We start from the raw sequence: 18,734 nt of genomic DNA, 5'->3' as shown, positions 1-18,734 counted from the left end.
TTAATTTAGAGTCTTTTATAAATTCGGCTATTGTGGTATCTTGAAGATAAAGAAGGTTGGAAGCGGCGCTGAATTTATTTATTTATTTTTTAAAAAAATCGGCTTCTCTCTCCTCATCCCCAGTGATAGACTATAAATGCTGAGAAATTTAACCGAAAAAGAAAGAAAGACCGCTCCAGGCACAAACCCCATGGACAAGACATCAGAAGAAGCTTCATCCAAAGGCAAAAAACGCCAGCGAGACCAACAACCAACCGAAACCCAAACCAACCAACTTCATCATCAAATTTTATCACTAGGTTTGTATATTCGCCTTCACCTTTTGTTCTTGTTGTAGTAATACAATTTAATTCAGCTTTGATTTTCGAACACCTTCATTCTGCTTGAGTGATTCAATTATATATATATATAATTTCTTCTTCTTAATTTTGCTTAATCCAGAGGACAATCTTTCATTTACCGATACATTGGTTGCGCTTCGCATGATGCGAGCTCAGTTTCCTCGCATTGACAAGGTTAGGGTTCTTAATTTAATTTCCCCTCATTATTTAACCTTCTTTTTTTTTTGCTGAATAATTAATAACAAAAAAAGTTGATTATTGCTTATGGTTTTGTTAAGAAAACTTGTTACAACTTATTTTTATATGCACCTAACATCTTGTTCAAGTAATAGCTCCTATAAAAAAAAAAAAAAAATTCAAGTAATAGCTATCCTATAGTTTTCTACGTGTGCAATGAATGCGTGTGCGTGTGCGACTTTTTTTGGATCAATATCTATTTGCAATTGATCAAGGTTATGTAGATGTATGATGGGTTTGGGCACAACGCATGATCCAATGGTTGCCTTGGCAAAAAAAGTTAGGTAAGTCCTAGGATTATTGAGTGGTGTACAGGTGAAATGAAATGATAACTAATTTATTGAGTGTTAATGCCATGCGTTGCGGTATGGGTGTATGTAAGCTTAGAATGGCTAAGCATTGGGCGGTTCAACCTAGCTGTGTTTGATTAGGATTAAGCTCGAGCTTAGATGGAGTATGCCTAGATGTCGCTAAAAGTATCTCCACTTTTAGCTTGTTCAATCTATAGTCCAGGCTCATGCTTCTACCCAACCTGATGCAAACTAGATGGCATGACTTACTCTAAAGTCTTAAAAGCTACACTGCTTGTCATTAAATCCCACTGTGTTTACTGTATTTGTCACTTGTTAAATAAGTTTATAGCTGTTTTTAAAGTGGTTGTATCTTTAGAATTTGCATGAAACTGTCCTCAACTTTACAAGCCTGTTTGAGTTGGGCTGGTTTTTATCAAGTCTTAACTTCTTAACCTGAAGGAATGAGCATGTGTCTTAAGTTTTGAATTTGGCTTATTTATTATTAATCAACAAGCCGGAGGAAAGCTTCTAAATGGTCAAATTAATCTCTTCACAAACAACTCAGGTTGTTGAGTGTGATTTTTAATACTTAAGTGCAAGCTAATATTTACCTATCAAAAAAGAAAAAAAAAAGGTGCAAGCTAATATTTATTTATTTCAATTATAGTCATTAAACTTTGTTAAATTAATGCATGCTCTCAGGTCTCGATTCAGCCCTTTGTTTTAAGGTCACAATTGTACAGCAGTGTAAAGGACAGAACTCAAGTGGATAGGGAATTAGAGGTCAGTTTCTTTTGCCTTAATTTTTGAAGAATTTTCTTGAAACAAAAATTTGGTGGCCATATCTAGCAGTTCTGATTCAGTTGGATTTTTAAAAAGAAATTCATTATCTTTTTCACCTTTTAGACATAGTAGTATGAATATGGTGCATTTGGTGAGAGAGAAACAATCAGTGCTTTGAGGATTCAGGAACGACAGTAGCTGATCTTAAACTTTTCATCTTTAGAACGCTGATTGATTGAATGTCCATCGTTGGAAGCCGTTCCATTTTTTCAATCTATGATTTGATAGATGTTTGTAAATTATGTACTTGATTGTTATGATCCCCAGCTGTGTACATCGTGTATACTTGGGTGATTCTTTTTTATGATTTGAATAAATTTTGCATTACTTAAAAAAAAATGGTAACAGGTATATAATCTTTTTATATTTTTGGGTGTCTGTTAATGTTGAGGCCTTAAGTTTTAAATTTAATTCCTTATTTTTTTGTCTTTTTCAAAATTTGATTTTTTAAAAGAAGTTTACACATATGAGAGAGAGAGAGAGAGAGAGAGATCAACACATCATATGCCATAAATTTAATAGAAAATTATTTTATTTTTCAAATCTGGTTGCATACATGTGAAATTACTTGTTTAGTATTCGTTTTCTTTGATTTTTTATTTTTGTTGAGTTTGCTCCTCTTGGTTGTTTACTTTTTTCAAAGAAAATCTTATATGATTGATATAGGCTCTGGTGTTTCTCTTTCTGCAGTCATTAAGAAGAGAGAAAGTAGTGCGCATTTTCAAATTAAATACCGGACAGGATGACCATGCTATTATGTTTTTGGATGACTATCTAAACCAGGTTGGTTGCATTTGAGTACTTCCACATTGTCAAGAAAAATATTCTGCTATTTCTTGGAAGCACATTAGGGGCTGCAGGTGTTAAAAATTCAAACAGAGGTTCTTTTTTGCGCATAATCTGGGTATGTGCATGGGGATCAATGCTTAGGCTTCATGGTTTCCAGGCTATGGTTTATTCTGTAGCAACCTATGACAATGAAATGCAAATCTTTTTAAGGGGTTAGCAGTCTATTGAAAAAGTTTCTTCTAATGTTTATGTATAGATGGAAAATGTTGTGAAAAGATTCGAAGAAAAGAAGGAAGGTGATCTTGAAGTGTTCAAGTGGTTTAGGACACATGTTATCGATTCCAAGCTGGAACCTAGTATTGAACATCAAGAGCTTGTGAGTGTTCAAATATCATTCCACTTAATTTCTTATTTGTTTTTAACTCTGCTTGTATGTTTTCCACTTGTCAGAGACATTTCTAAGAGTAGTCAAACATAAACTTCCAATGACTAGGTTTTAGTCATTATGTTCTGCAATTGTTTTCTTTCAGTGACTTCTAATTTGGTCTTTTGTATAGTGTTTGATTGCTTATGTGCATGAGTACATGTTTATCATCCATGTATGTTGAACATAGTGAAGCATCACGAAGCATTTCATTTTACTATATTGATTGAGCTTCTAATAGTTTTATTGATTGGAATATTTTTATGGATTTTCTAATTAAAAAGAAAATATGACTAAAAATTCCATTATATGGCTACATATGTTGTAATTTTTATTTTTTTTCTATTTTTTTTTATTTTATATATAGTGATTGCTTATAATGACATAATTTTTGGACTGAATAAGAAGTTTTGGATTTGTCATCATCAGAACTCTTCTAATATACCGTGCAACTTTTTTGTTTGGGAATTTGTAAAGCACTTTAGCCTATATCCATTTATTTTTTTCTTTTCTCCTTCTTTTTGGGGACAAGTAAAGAATCATTTTATTAGTAAGAGGTTCATGTTCAAGAACAAAGGGCTTTTATATAAGAGCAACTTCTAAAAAATTATAATCTAAACTTCAAATGGTATGCTATGCTATTCATTGATTGGTGGTTAGCTCAAGAACGATATAATGTACACTATAAGTTATGTATAATTAGGATGAATATTTTTATTCATAAAGGGTAGTAAGAAACAGTTTCCAGAAGTTTCTGTTTTGTTAATGTTTTTTCTGTTCTATTTTTTATTAAGAAAAAATTTCTGAGATATTTCGAATAAAAGTAGAAACTTTGGATATTAATACATTAATCTTTAGATCTTTATTTATTTATTTTTAATATTGATTTTTTTGGTGCTAAATTGGTGTTTTATAATTTTAAATATGTGGTCTAATTTTCTTGTAATTGACTGTTCTTTTCAATTTATAACCCAATGGGCCAAAAGAAAATAAATGGAGGGCTTTTATATATTTATTTATTATTATTATTATTTTAACTATGGTACTTTCAGCTGAACCTGAGCCTCAAGTAAAGCTAAGGTCCCTTGTTGTAATGTAAATATTTTTTTAGTTTTTGACTGTTTTTAAATATGTTGAACATGGAGACTGCTTAAATTGTGTCTTCTATGAAGCATTCATTTAAGTATTTTATTTCATGAGGTAGTTTAGTCCATAAATGGTAGAACTATTTGTGCTTTCATATGCAACTCAACTCAAAACAGCTATTTGTGCTTTCATATGCAACTCAACTCAAAACAGTGATGCCTTTGCTGCAGTATACACTCTTATCACTTGGGGGAATGGTTAAGGATGGACACATCTCCCTTTTAATCAATGGTGGCCTTCTTGTAAGTAAACTTGGAATTGCAATATTAGATTGTAATGTTCCCTTTTTTTTTAATTCGTAAGTTGCACATGCACCCCTGGTGGGTCTTGAACCCACAACCTCACCCTCTACTTTGCTCTTATAAGGAGTGGAGGTGCCATTTGACCTAGGGCTTATTGATTGTAACATTGCTATTTAGTTTTTATTTTTTTGAATTCTTCCATTAAATATAGTTGTATTGTGTGGCGATTTTGCTGTGCCATGGGTATGCTGCCAGTTGGCACTTGAACTGATATTCTGATCAGGAGATGAAAGTTTCGGATTTGTTGTATCTGGTGTATTGACATTGTAGATTGGAAAAATATTGATAAAATAGTCAGAATAAATGAGAGTGTTCTGTTATAAAATCAGTGCATTTTTCTGTTTTAAATTACAAATGGTACTTGGGTTTTAGAATAGTATGTACTGTTGGTAAACTGTATTCTTGAAATTCTGAATTAAAAAAATCGATTTAGAGAGTGCTTTATAAGAATTTATAGATCACTTTGTCTGACACGTATTCGGTATGTGTCTTGCATGTATATTTGACTGATATGGAAGTAGTCATGCCACAGTCGCTCGGCACATTTGTTGTGTTGTAGATTCTCAAATCAGTTGTTCTCTTGAGCTTCTCAGTCCTTGCTTCATGTGTAATCTTCTTCCCACTCCTTTTAATCTCCAAACTTTTAACAATTTGCTTCCATCCATAAGATCCAGTATATTACTGGAACTGACACTTTGCATATTCATATTTGTCATGCTATGTTGATAATTCTATTAATTACGTAGTTGATTACAAGTATTCTTTGCTAGAACCATACTGTAATTGTTACAGTGAATTAAGGTCACAAATTTCTGTCCGTTTTATCAATGCCTTCTTAGCATATTGGTAGGCGCATCTTTGGCTGGAGTGAGTGGGTTTGGATTGCAATTCACATAGATGATATCAGATATGAAAAAAATAAATTAGCGTGTCAGGCTACCCTTTGGAATTTAGGGGGTACATTTCACTAAACCATTATCTGTTTAGGCTGGAATTTCATAGTTCTAAGTTAAATTATTTTTTAAGGCTTTAAAAGCATGCCATTTGGAGTTACTACTAAAGTTTGCCCAATCTACCAATGAAGTCAGCTGGGTTCAGTAACTGGGGCTACATTGACTACTAACCTTTTTTCTTTTTTTGAACGTCAATTCTTAAACTGATGATATTCTCAAGCAATGCCTTATATACCATTCTTTCCTTATGTATGGCATGCAAAATCTTTTTTTTTCCAGACATTTAAAAAAATGGGTTTTTATTATTTATTTATTTTAAATTTTGTTTACTGGTAACAAAAAATTAATGGAATTTCAAATCTGTTAATGGGTACTGTTGTCTATTACATTTCTATGTTTAGATTTTGTCATTCATGATCTCATTTGGTCCAATCTATCATATTGGTCAGATATGGTTCTACATTGTATGAACCCTTGTGATTCTTAGGCACATTGATATGAATCATGATTATATTTTAGTTTGATAAGGTGCGAACAGATTCATTACTATTTTTTCCCTTTTAAAATGAGACAAACTTATATTGAATGGTTGGTTAATAGGTAAACAAAAGATCACTGGGAAAATAATTTTGGGTTTCTTCTTCCTTTTACTCTCTAGAGTTCTGATTTTCAAATTTTTGAACATGATGCTAGGCTAATCAAGTATGTAACCAAAATTAAAGTGAATCCAACTCTTATAGAAGTAATAAAATAACTTACATTTTTTTCTAGAAGAAGTTAAATGGGGATTATAATAGAAGTCATCTTTAGTCATCAAATCAGGAGTCCATTTTATCTATGGCTGTAGTCCTTTTGTACTACTGATTTATATTCACTGCTCGAGCATGGATACGGGATGACAAAGCAGCCCAAATGAACCAAATTTATAGTTGGTGGATTGAGATATTCAAACTTAATTTGCACTCAAGAATTTTGCTAGTTCTAGTTGGTGCAACTTTTGAAACTCGATCAGATCAGATAAGAGGCAGGTGGATCGTCATTCTCACTGAAGCCAACCCTTGTTCTCCCCAGTTTTTAATTGTTTCCCGGGATTTCATGATTGATTTGTAGGATGGAGATAGTTTACATGCACATTTTTAAGATGGCATGGTGATTTTAAGGAAAGAAGGAGGTTGATCAATGGTTCCTTACTTCCTCTCTCTGCCTAGCCAAGTTGACCTTGTTTTTGCTCCAGCATGGATTAGAAAGTGCATGAGCCGAGAGTTCTAAGAACCTCTCATGCAGTTGAGGTTTCTTATATTAAGTGTTGATAATCACTTTGCTGAAGATTCTAGTCAATTTGGTTTGGCAGTGTTTATGGTAGTGCTGCTGATTGTCTTTTCCTGGGCCTAGGAGGTGCTGTCATGGGTTGATATACATAGTGGAGAACTTGCATGATTGAGGTTTGTAAAGAGTTTAAGCTTAGAGGTTTGCAAAAATCTTTTGTTGGAAGATGTATATAGTTGTGATTTTGAGTGGGGAGCAGATGATGCCCCCTGGAAATATCACCTCATTCTTAGATATTTGGATTCTCTTGGGTCTCTCTGGGCATAATAGTTTGAGTTCATCAGGTTGCTGACTGAAGTGAAACATTGATCAATTGTTAAGGATAAACCCAACATATGAGGACCCTTTGTTTACTAAGATTCATGGGTATGGGTATGGGTATGACATGGTAACATGGCAATTTTTGAAAAGTTAGGACACGGGTACAGTGGGACACGTCTATTAAATAATTATTAAATATATTTTTATTTATATTTTCTATATATATTTTAAGCATTTATTTTTCATATAATATTAATATATATCAAATTAAGAGAAATAATTGATAATAAAGCACATCCATGACTATTAAAGAATGTTTAGAAATTAGAATACAAATCAAGAATAAAGATTATTATTAATTTTCAAATGCAGTGTTACTATTCAAAGCATGAATGCTCTATTTGTTTTGTGAAAGTGTATTTGATTCCTCTTGTTCTCGTGTCCCAGCCATGTCCTGCATTTTTTTTAAAGGACACGGCTAGGACATGCATGCAAAAGTGTCCCAGACGCATCAAGTGTACGACATGGGTACGGCACCTCAAATGAAGTGTCCATGCTTTCTACGTTTATATATATATATATATATATATATATATATATATATATATATATATATATATTTGAATGGGTGTGATATATCTTTCCATAGAGAAAATCTCCAATTCCATTGCTTGTGCTTCTAATCATAACCTCCTCCAACACCCCCCATCGAATATCTATGAGACTATGATCATGTTCTGTTATTCTTTTAGCTTTTCTTTTTTCTTCCCCCTCCAGCCTATCTTCTGACTGACTCTGGTTTCTACTTTTTAGACTCGCCAGCTTATTGATCCCAACATGTACTGGTTCGCAATTCCAAACATTGGTTCAGTACTAAAGGGCCTCTCTCAGGTATTGTAAATGCTTCGTTTTATATAATTTGCTTGCTATTTTGGTAATGGGCTGTATGAAAGACAATTTAGGCTTATGATGAGATAATAATCCATTCCTTATTTGAAAGGGATGCCTATCTGACTATTAAGTGTTTGATGCTGATATAAGGGTGCTATTGTAACCACCATTCTGGCTCCCATTATATACACATGTATGGAATTCAATGTGAGCATAATGTTTCAGATAATGCAAAACAGAAGCAACTGTGTTATGCAGTCTAATTTCCATGAGAATATAATGTAAATATGTAGAATGAAGGGAGTGCGTTGATTTGGCTATTTAATTTTTAAAGGGCATGAACTACACACTTCTCTGAAGAAGGTTGACTGAGGAGTCAGTAAATTTTTTTTTTTCCAGAGACTTTTTCTTATTTCTTTTTTTTTTTTTTTGGGGGGGGGGGGGGGGGGGGGGAAGAGGTTAATTGTTAAATGATTAAATTTATCATATTGAGCTCAGAGCATTGTATTCTGTAGGGGTTTCCCACTTGTCCAAAAGATAGATGGAGCTATGACCCAAACAAATAGCTGTCCCCCTCCCCCACCTCCCTCTGTTTCACTATTGCCTCTTAAGAATGGAGAGTCTACACGGGGTTTGTTGACAATATGAACCCAATGGAATTTAGCTCACTGGAAAGTTTTTACATTTGTGAAACATATGTATGGTAGAAGGTTGAAAATCATAAGATTTAAAGATTTTTCTTCCCAGCCAATATGAGATTTATTAGATTGTGTTCTGGGTTTTGATGACCTTGGGGGGTTTTTCTTTAGGGGGGTGGGGGTGGTTCGTCAGTCAATGTTGGTTCCACCTAATTGAGGTCCTGGTTGTGGTAACTTGGATATGGTCCTACCCTTCTGTAGCTTTGCTCGAAGTGGCTGCTCTCAAGACCCAAACCGTACTTGCGTTTGGCAGTCTGAGCCTTTACCATTACACCAGAAAATGACCCTTTATTTATTGGACTTAAATTAAGATTAATATTGAAGCGAGCCTTTAGGAAGTAAAATAAAATTTTGCATTGTGAAAGTTCCAATTGAATTATATATATATATCCTCTTTGATGTTATTGCTAATGCTTTTAAGTTGATATGTATTTTGTCCACTCTTTCAAAAACTTCATAAACTTTCTATGACATTTCATTATAATCCTATGAAGTGGATCTGAGTTTCTTAACCTGACCATCAATATTTTGAAAATCATATTTACATTAATTTTTTACAGGGAAGAAAGGAAGTCCTCTCCTCTCTAAATCGCAGGAGATACAAAGAGATGATGTTAGCCTCTATGGAGAAGAAACGTCTCCGGTTCTCTCCACTTGATATGAGATTTCATCTCCGTGATCTGATTGGCTCAGGTCACCTCAAAACAGTCCAAACATCGACTGGCTTACTTGTTCGAGTCTCAAAAGATTAAGAACCCAGGAAGACACCGTCTCCCCTTTGGTCCATCCAAAAATTACTGCACTTATCATGATTGTAAATCTTGAGAAGAGATAAAGTAGCTGCTCTGGAATTTTAAGCTGAGGATGCTATCTGCATATTCTCTTCTGTTGATTAAAAATGACTAAAATTTATTCAGGCTGGTGAATAGAGAAAGAAAAGAGGTCAGGCAACCATGTGCATTGCCATTGATGAATACAAAATAGTTTTATTGTATTTGCCACACACACACATATAGTTTGGGCATAACCTGTCAGAATGGATGAGACGAGGGAGTCTGTAAGGACATTTGTTTTATGATGAGTTCGTGCTAGAAGATATATTCTGTGTCAGCGTGTTGACACTTGACAACCATATTTGCTTTTCCCATTTTGAAGCTATATTGCTGTTAGAATCTAATCACATGTTTATATATATATTTAGAGGGAGGGAGAGAGAGAGAGAGAGAGAGAGAGAGTATAAAATGAATAATCTTGAAGTAAGAGTAGAGAAAGCTTAAAGTAAATAAGTTTAAAATGAAGCACATAGAGGAAGAAATGGTAGAAACATGATTTTATTGAGCAGGAATTGGGGAAAGATTACAAGTTTAGGACCTTCCACACGTAGCCTAGAGGCAAAAGGGATATTTAAAGCCAGTAAGAAAAATAAGTTATGAATATAACTTGAAAGTAACAACCCTTTTTTAGGTAAAATAATCATTATCTACATAGTAGGGAGCAACTGGAATCAACACTCGTGGGGAGTAACATAAATCATTTAGGAAGTAATAGTAGCAAGAATCAGTTTTTACTATTAAATTGGAATCAATTCTTGTGAGGAGTAGCAGAAATCATTTAGAAAGTAATAGTAGCAAGAATTGGCTTTTACTATTCAATTGTCATTCAAAAGTAGTTGAAAGCACAAAAGCATCTTGACATTATATGCATAGCAGAGACAATCATGAAAGTACGAACCAAACTTTTACTATTCATTTCACATTTATCAAAAGTAGTCAAAAATAGCCGAGAGTAGTTCTTCTAATAGGTCTTTCATTAGCATTGGTTTTAGCAATTTTGTTAGCTTATGTCGATAGAATTAGTCATTAGCTAAATCAAGAGTGGAAATAGGATCATGACCAAAGAGAGCTTGATCATAAGGAGTCCTTATTTTTGGGAAACACACACCCAACAGGTAGAGGGAATGTGATTTTAACATAAAGTATATTACAAACTCTACTAAAAAGTTATGGTAACTTTTAAGAGATGGTAGCAAGTTATACTATACTACACTTTTATACATATTTTTGAAGATTAGGTAAATTGTGTTTTTTTAATGAAAATAATTAGACTAAAATGGCCTTTAATGTTTGGGGTGATTTTCATTTTAGCCTTTAATGTTTCCAAAGTTTCATTTGGGCCATGGCATGTCATCCATTAATGCTAGTTCAAACATGCACAAATAAATAAATAAATCGACCTGAAGACCAAGAGGGGAGTGGGAGCCTCCACGGTGGCAGCTCCCCGATTAGGTTGACATTTGGATTGGGTTTACTAATTCATAGCATGACTTGTTAGTTGTTATGGAGTTCTTTTTCCTTAATCATCATTAACAACAAAATTATGTCCATATGAAAGCATACTGAGTTAAATTCAATACTGGATTAAATTCAAGCTAAAAAATAACCTATATGATTGATATGTCTATTGTATAACTTTTATGAAATTCTTTTTTCCAATCATCATTAACACAACAATTTTAACCAAAATGAAAGCCCACTAAGATATAAAAATAAAAATTGATACGCTTCAAAAACATAAGATGCATGTTAGAGTATTCTCATCTAATCTTCTAAAATACATTTTTTTTATAAAGTGGATAATATTGTTGTTAATATTTTTTTCACAAAAAAAACCACCCATAGCCGGTTATGCATTACTGTTCAAATTTTTATACAACGTTTCAATATTATTCATATTTACAAAAGTATTGTAGCTACTCAATTTATTACTTTTTGATCTCGATCTAGAAGATTGACCAGTGTGAGTTAGGTACACGAGACAGATTTGGATCTACAAGCTGGGGTCACATGGCACATTGGATCGGGCCAAATGGATCTACAAGCTCGGGCTGCACTGATCCTCTCGTTTTGGGCTTCAGATCTACTTGGGTCACACTGTTCACGAATGTGAAACTACTCCCTCTCTTTCTTTAGAGATGACATTGTTGGTTATTGATCCCTCTGATGTAACTAGAAAGTGGAGAACGAATTTGATGAAAAGTGGGTATGGGTTGGGGTTTGGCATGATGGTTGTAAGAGCGTCCGCAGCCCAAATGTTATATGGGATATCTTGATATATATTAACATTCTCATTCCCGGCTTAAAATGTTGCTCCAGCCCAACTTGCCAAATGTGCCAATTGTAAAATTTTTTACAATACTGCTATAGTATTATCTTATATTTATGATTGTACTGTAACAAGATTGTATAATAATAAATTATTATTATATTATCTGATTCTTTTCTCTCTTCCTTTCTCATTCTTTCATTTTCCTCTCTCTCGTCTTCTTCTCTCTTGTTTGTTCTCTCCTCTTCAGACCAAAAACCATGGTGGACATGAACGTCATCACCAAGCCACCATGGCCGGACCCACTGTAATTGTAAATGTGAGTGGATGAATACAATAGACAAAGTGAATATATATATTTGATAGACAAAGTGAATTTTTGATGAGGCACTTTGGAGAAAATATGCAAAACTAGATGGGCATGCTCATAAGATCTAAATAAATCATGAATAATTATAGATATGATTTACATACACGAAGCAAAGACAAATTAGTAACTACCAAACATAAGGGTTAGTTGGATTGGACCTTGGGCTAGCGGCTTGGTTTGGGTTTATTTGTTGGCATATGAGTAGGATTTGGGTCGGAGAGAGTCCAAACTTTGGCTAACTCTCAACGTATTTTTTAGATTTTTCTGTAAAAGAATTAAAATGAAACAAATATAATTAATAATATGTACGGATAGATTATGGAGAATAAAATTTTGTCTACATGTATTAATTACATTTACAATATTCCAATTAATAGTAATCTGCCAAAATTAGACTTGAGCTCGATAACCTGACCTGAACCTAAAGAAAGATATTTAGTTCATCTTGAGAATTGGGCTAATATGTGCCTGATCCATTTAACTTTAGGTCAATTTAGGTACACTTATGACAGGAACTGTTTTTAAATTGATTCCCCCTCCCCATAATATTTAGATGGGATAGTATAACATATTTTTTCTTAATAGTTTCATGTACACATTTAGTATTTATGATAATGATATACTGTTCCTAAAAAAATATATGGGTCCATGTCATTTACTTTTTTGGCAGTAGTTAGACATGACGAAATTGGTCCTAGTCTTATTAACTCGAATTAAAACCAAAGGAAAATACTTGACTCAATTCAAGATTTTTTTATCGATCAACCTTGTTTAATTTTTGAGTTGTGTTGGGTTAACTCATGAGTCAGATAGATTGACTCACTTTTAAAACAATAAAAAAAAAAAAAAAAGACTAAATGGACAAATTCAAAATTGACAATTCACATCACACTCCATCTTTCACACGCTAGCCTCATAGTTTTGTACACCACAACACACCATTATTAGAAAACAAAATCATTAAACCTAAACCTAAACCTAAACATTTGAATTGTCATTGTCTTTGCTTTTAGTCACTCTCACTCTCACTCCCAATCTCATCATCTAACTTCTCAAATGTTACTATTGCACACTTGATGTGGGCACTGAAATTTAGTATTTTTTTTTTTTCCTTTTATAGTGATGATATCATTAGTGAGTTTTGGATTGTATAAAGTAAACATAAGAATTTATGTATTATTTAATTTTTATTTTTGTGTATTTTGTTATTTTTTCTCTTATTTGTATTGACATGAAAACAATGACAATATGGTTATTGTTATTACAATTATTGCATGTGAAAAAATACATGTCAACCTGACTCGCTTGCAGCCTCTTTTTTTTTTTTTTTGCCTGAACCCAATTCGTTTGCCAAGGTGTATTTTTGTTATTTTAGTATAATTTTATAAAATATTATAAAAAAACAATTGATTTAAGATATTAACTAAGCAGTGATTTAAATTTAAGACATTGAGTATATTTGATATCAATTTGTCTCTTTCAAGCAAATAAATAGTTCTCGCTGAGTTGTAAATCTGTTTGTGTGTCGCGCGTGTGAATATTTTTATTTTTTATAATTTTGCTAATTGTAATAACATAACTTAAAATGACAAAGAGCCATGGTGTTGATAAGTAAATAAAGCTTTGTCAAATTAGAATTCTTTTGTACAAATATAGCTTAGAAGATATATTTCATACATGCATTCTGCTTTTTAAATAAGGGAGAAAAAACATTTTTAGAGTTTTTTTTTTTTGAGGAAGTAGAGTATTTGAATTTCATATGATAAACAAGAGTTTATTTTTTAAAATATATATATATATATATATATATATATATATATATATATATATTTAATGCATGCATATGTCATCTAATGTAAGTATGACCGACACTAATATTACGTTTGATTTGAGGGGGAAATGAAAGAGAGAAGAACACATTTTCCTCCTAAGCCCATCATTTCCTTTTACCCAAATCAGAAAGAGAATGATAGCCAAGATAGAGTAGTGATGGTGGATCTCACAATTTGTGTCTTTTCTTTCCCCTTCCTTTTTCTTTCCTCTCCCTATATTTCACCATACATAGTAAAACGTTTTCAACGCCTTTCACCTTTTCTCGAATGCACTACCTATATATTTGATACAAGTTGTTAAGGCCTAAAGGGGCCATAAGCCCTTGCTTTTATAAATTCCCCATTTATCATAAAGTCCATGTAAATTTACTTCCACTTATTTTAAAGGTCTCATGTGAGTCATGTCATATGTCATTTAGTTAATTACCTTGATTTTACTATTCTCTTGTGCTGTGTTTATGTACTTCAAATAAGGTGCATAGAAAATATATATCTTCACGTATAGAATAGCAATTCCCTTTTCCTCTTTTTTAAAACTAAAAGTAAGAGTCTCAACTTTTTATTTGCCTGTAGGAGGAAAAGCAACTGTAGGCCAATAGGAAGGCATGGATTGCCTTTTATGATTAAGTGAATCAACTATTTGTTCAACTTTTTGAAATTTTAAAAAAAAAATGTACTCAAGAATTTTTTTTTTAAAAAAAATGCTGTACTTTAAAAAAGCGTAGTTTGAAAATGTGCTATAAAAAAAACACTAATAGTCTTCTTAAAAAAAAAAAAGATACTAAAAGAAACGAGTGGCCTTGTAGAATTTCCTTTGTTGAGAGAACTTTATGTTCCTATTGCTTTTGTCATTAATAAACATAAAAAAAACCAAGTTATTTCTTTATTTAATTTATACATGTTTAGATATGTAAAATAATGTTAATTATTTAAATATCTAAAACTAATTGATTTGTTATATGTTTCAAAAATTTTAAAATTATCATTATATGGCTAGAATCTCTCATTTATTTAACAAAAAAAAAAGAAAAAGAATTTGAGATAGTTATAAAGCATTAATGATGATAAAATTTTAATTTAGCTATATATTTTACCTTAAAAATGAAAAGTTAGCTGGAAAAAAAATCTTGTAATTTAATTAACAGTTTCTGATTTTTTTTTTTTTCAATTGAAACGTCTATGGTTAAAACATAATAATTAAAATCAAATTATATAAAAGAAACCCAATATTGATGTATATCTTAATAAAAAGAGTATCTCAATTTAAAAAAAAAAATATTATTTTCAAAAAATTATTTCTAAATGTTTATATATATAATATAAATGATAATTTTATTAGTTTTCCGCCACGGGGGCGGTTTGATTGCTGTTTTCGCATACATAATCGTAAAAGAGAAGATTGCTATAAATACGGGTAGGGGCCGTAGGGGAATATTAACAAAGTATAGGTGGGAATATGCCATGCATCCATTGGAATGACAGGACTTGGTACCCTTTTCCTAGGAAAATAAGGACGAAATAAGGCCATATTTTTCATGAGCTCTATAATGGTGATTCATTAGAAAAAGAAAACAAAAACATCCCTATACTCTAGGGCGCCAAGATTGATTTGAAATGCTAATGCATCAATCATAATTGAATAACTTTGGTTATTCATTATAAAAACAAAGAAAAAAAATCATCAAAAGAAGTTTGGTGGCATAATTTGCTTTACATTTTTTTAAAGATAAAATATTACTCTCTCCGTCTCAATTTGTTTGTCCTTTATTCCATTTTAGGATGTCTCAAAATATTGTCTAATTTTTAAAAATAAAAGTTATTAGTTTACAAATATTTCTATTATACCTCTATTTTATTTTCAAAACTATATGAAAAGAAAATTAACAAATATTTTAAAAAATAAATCTAATTGAGGCACATTTTTAGTTGCAATCATTAAGAATAAATATAATAAATGATGTTTTCTTAAAAAAATTGACTTTTCAAACAAGACAAATAAATTGGGACAGATGAAGTATTTTGGTTCTTAAATTTTATTAAAAATTTGTTTTTTGTCTTTAAATTTTAGAAAAGTTTGTTTTTCATCTCTAAATTATTGAAATTTTTTTCTTTTATCTCTAAACTATTGAATTTTTTCCATTTTTGGTCCTTATAAACCTTGAAATTTTTTTACCCTAAATCATTAAAAAAATTATTTTTTTGTCCCTATTTTTTCTCTTAACTATTGAAAAAAAAACCCTTTAAAAATTTATGGATGAAAAAAGAACTTTTCAAAATTTAAAAATGATTTTTTTTTTTGTAAAGTTAAGGAACTAAAATAGTATTTTACTATTTTTTTTTTCATATTTTGCCTAGTGTTAAGTTGTGAATAGTTGAAAATAAAAGTAACATTAATGATGAGTTCATATAAAATAGTTGTCTATCACTCAAATTAATAACTTGTTTTTAGACTCCTCAATTATATCACCTTAGTAGATTGTGAAATAAAAAGGTGAATTCAATGCAAAGAGTCTTATAAATTCAATCATCAATAACATTGAGTCCGTTTGGATAGAACTTATTGCTGAAAACTGAAAACACTGTAGCAAAATAATTTTTAAAGGGGTAAAAAACATTGTTCATTTCAGAAGCTACTGTTCATTGGCCTAAAATCACTGTTCATGGCCAATGAACAGTAACAAACACGCGTTTAAAAAAAAAAAAAAAACAAAACGTGGACGCAGCTAGAGTTTTTTATATACTTGAAATAAGAAAAAAATTTTAAGTTTAGAATCAGTTATATAAGTGAAAATGCAAAATTCTATCAGACAAAATATGATTAATTACACATTTAATCGTCAACCTTTTCCACCTCATCCTTTGAAAATTTTCATTTTAGTCCCTGTATTTTTAATTATAGGTCATAAAATTTTATGTTGTTAACTCTTACTTTGATTTTCTCTGTCTTCAAACAAATATAAAAGAAGAAAACAATTTATTTGAATAACCAATCTCTTACCTCCTTTATTGCTATCAAAATCCCTTAGATTTTGTTGAAGAATTTCAACTCAAAATCAAAGCAAGAGTAACAATATGGACCTTTTTGACACAAACTTAATTAAAAGTTTAAGCACTAAACTGAAACCTTATAATAGAGATATCGACCATTTGGAAACATGGGGTAAGACAAACTATGTAATTAAACCAAATAGATGATATCTTGTATTAATAAAATTTTCCAATATGAATTTTTATTGGTTTAAATTATAAAGAAAAAAGAAATACTACAACGAATTAAATCACAGGATACATTGACAATGTGTAATGCTTATATTATTTCAATAAATGTAAGAAAGGTTTATAAATCCAAATTTTGTTATGAGTGTGTTTGTACGAGCTTATTTTATTTAAAATGATAAAAAAATGTAAATAAAATTTTTGAGAATTTAAAAAGTTGTACATAGGCTAACGGTAAAAATATTTTGGAATTTTAAGCTGAAACAATATATTTATTATAATTCAAGGAAAAATGTTAATCATCTTTATGCTATACCCCAAAATGATTAATTTAGTCACATTTATACTATATTTCAAAAGGACTAGTCAAGTCACAATCGATACACACCCATACTACACACACTCAACTAATTCAACATTAATCTAGCATGTCACAATCCAAACTAGTTATTTTGGGGTATACCATGGATGTGGTTAACTTTTTTTTTTTTTTGGTGTGGTTACAATAGTATTAGAGCTAACCAAGTAATTTTATGTGGGCTCAAAGACACTGCCACACAAAGTAGGCCTTGACGATGATGTCATAAATTTTTGTGAGGTAGATTTTGATCCCCTAGATTGTATTGAATTAGTTGAGTGTGAGTTGTAGGGTGTGCGCTGGATTCTATGTTACAAGGTTATTTGATTTTTAATCTTTATAAATATCTATAAGGTGCATCAATTATGACTAGATTAGTCCTTTTAAAGTATATCAAATACGTGCTTAGTGTTCTTTCTTGTACCATATGTAATGTATTTTAATTATAGGAAAGGAGAACACGACCAATTATGTGCTCTTGTCAAATTCGAGTAACTAATGTTATCAAGTGTCAGTTTTGTAAAACATTTACTGTGTATTCAAGAGTTAGGTCATTTTGAATGTACACTATTGTTAGTTTCTTTAAAACTTTCTCCCCTTTTCCTATTTGTGTGTATGTTAAAATACTTAATATTCTAAAAATAAAAAAAGTGTCAACTTTGTAATGGCAGAAAATCATGAATCTGTGTCATTGTTCGTGGCTTAGAAATAACTCCATCAGCTACAAGTACAAAATCAATAAAGTCAAATCAAAGAATTTGTACAAAAAGATGCAAGATAATTATTTTTTAATCTGTTTAGAAATGACACAAACACAACTTAATTAGAACTTGTTTAGTTGTTAGGTTGTTTTATCATAATAAAATATTGAGTTTTAATTGCTTTTAGATTTTAGCAAAAATCAAATTAAGATAATATATTATAATGATAACGTGGAAAATTTTTGATGACAATATAGATAAGAATCAACCAAAATGTGAAAGGTTTCTTTATATATATATATATATATATAAAACAAGCTTGGAATTACTTTACGTCTTATGTATCAGATCTCTCTTAAAGTTAATTAGGTTAAGAACCCCCAGTCCTGACAAGCATGCATGTGGATATCACGAGGGCTTCTACCAGTCAAAATTCAAAGGTAACTTGTGCTCAAAACCGGAGCTAGAATTTAGAGTTAGCGGGCCAGAAGTATAAACATATATATATATATATATATATATATATATATATATATATATATATATATTATTAACAGATCATTAACAATGAAAAAAAAGTACAAAATTGTTTTTTAACACATTTTTAAAAAAATACTCAACATTTTAAAATTTTTTGAAATTATCTATGAT

The 18,734-nt window shown here is 31.1% G+C and overlaps 1 protein-coding gene across 2 annotated transcripts; it reads left to right on the top strand.

Annotated features, from left to right (window-relative positions):
- Positions 1-48: 48 nt before the first annotated feature.
- LOC142618851 (uncharacterized) lies at positions 49-9,633 on the top strand. Of its 2 annotated transcripts, XM_075791884.1 has the most exons (8): positions 49-299; positions 442-515; positions 1,574-1,654; positions 2,405-2,497; positions 2,760-2,879; positions 4,244-4,315; positions 7,729-7,806; positions 9,065-9,633. In XM_075791884.1, the coding sequence occupies exons 1-8, from the start codon at positions 137-139 to the stop codon at positions 9,254-9,256; spliced, it is 873 nt and encodes a 290-aa protein (XP_075647999.1). In that variant the 5' UTR covers positions 49-136; the 3' UTR covers positions 9,257-9,633. The 2 variants fall into 2 exon arrangements, with proteins under 2 accessions (XP_075647999.1, XP_075648000.1); XM_075791885.1 differs by lacking the exon at positions 1,574-1,654 and having other exon boundaries at positions 89-299.
- The last annotated feature ends 9,101 nt before the right edge of the window (positions 9,634-18,734 follow it).

This window comes from Castanea sativa, chromosome 12 (genome assembly GCF_040712315.1).
Source record: "Castanea sativa cultivar Marrone di Chiusa Pesio chromosome 12, ASM4071231v1".
NCBI classification, from domain to species: Eukaryota; Viridiplantae; Streptophyta; class Magnoliopsida; order Fagales; family Fagaceae; genus Castanea; species Castanea sativa.
The sequence above is the reverse complement of the archived record's forward strand: the minus strand, read 5'-3'. Positions and strand labels throughout refer to the sequence as shown.

Bases quoted from the DNA above. Each gene is read 5' to 3' on its own strand.
- LOC142618851 (XM_075791884.1), top strand. From the start codon at position 137: ATGCTGAGAAATTTAACCGAAAAAGAAAGAAAGACCGCTCCAGGCACA. The intron at 300-441 runs GTTTGTATATTC...TGCTTAATCCAG, and splicing joins TCATCAAATTTTATCACTAG to AGGACAATCTTTCATTTACC. The intron at 516-1,573 runs GTTAGGGTTCTT...GCATGCTCTCAG, and splicing joins AGTTTCCTCGCATTGACAAG to GTCTCGATTCAGCCCTTTGT.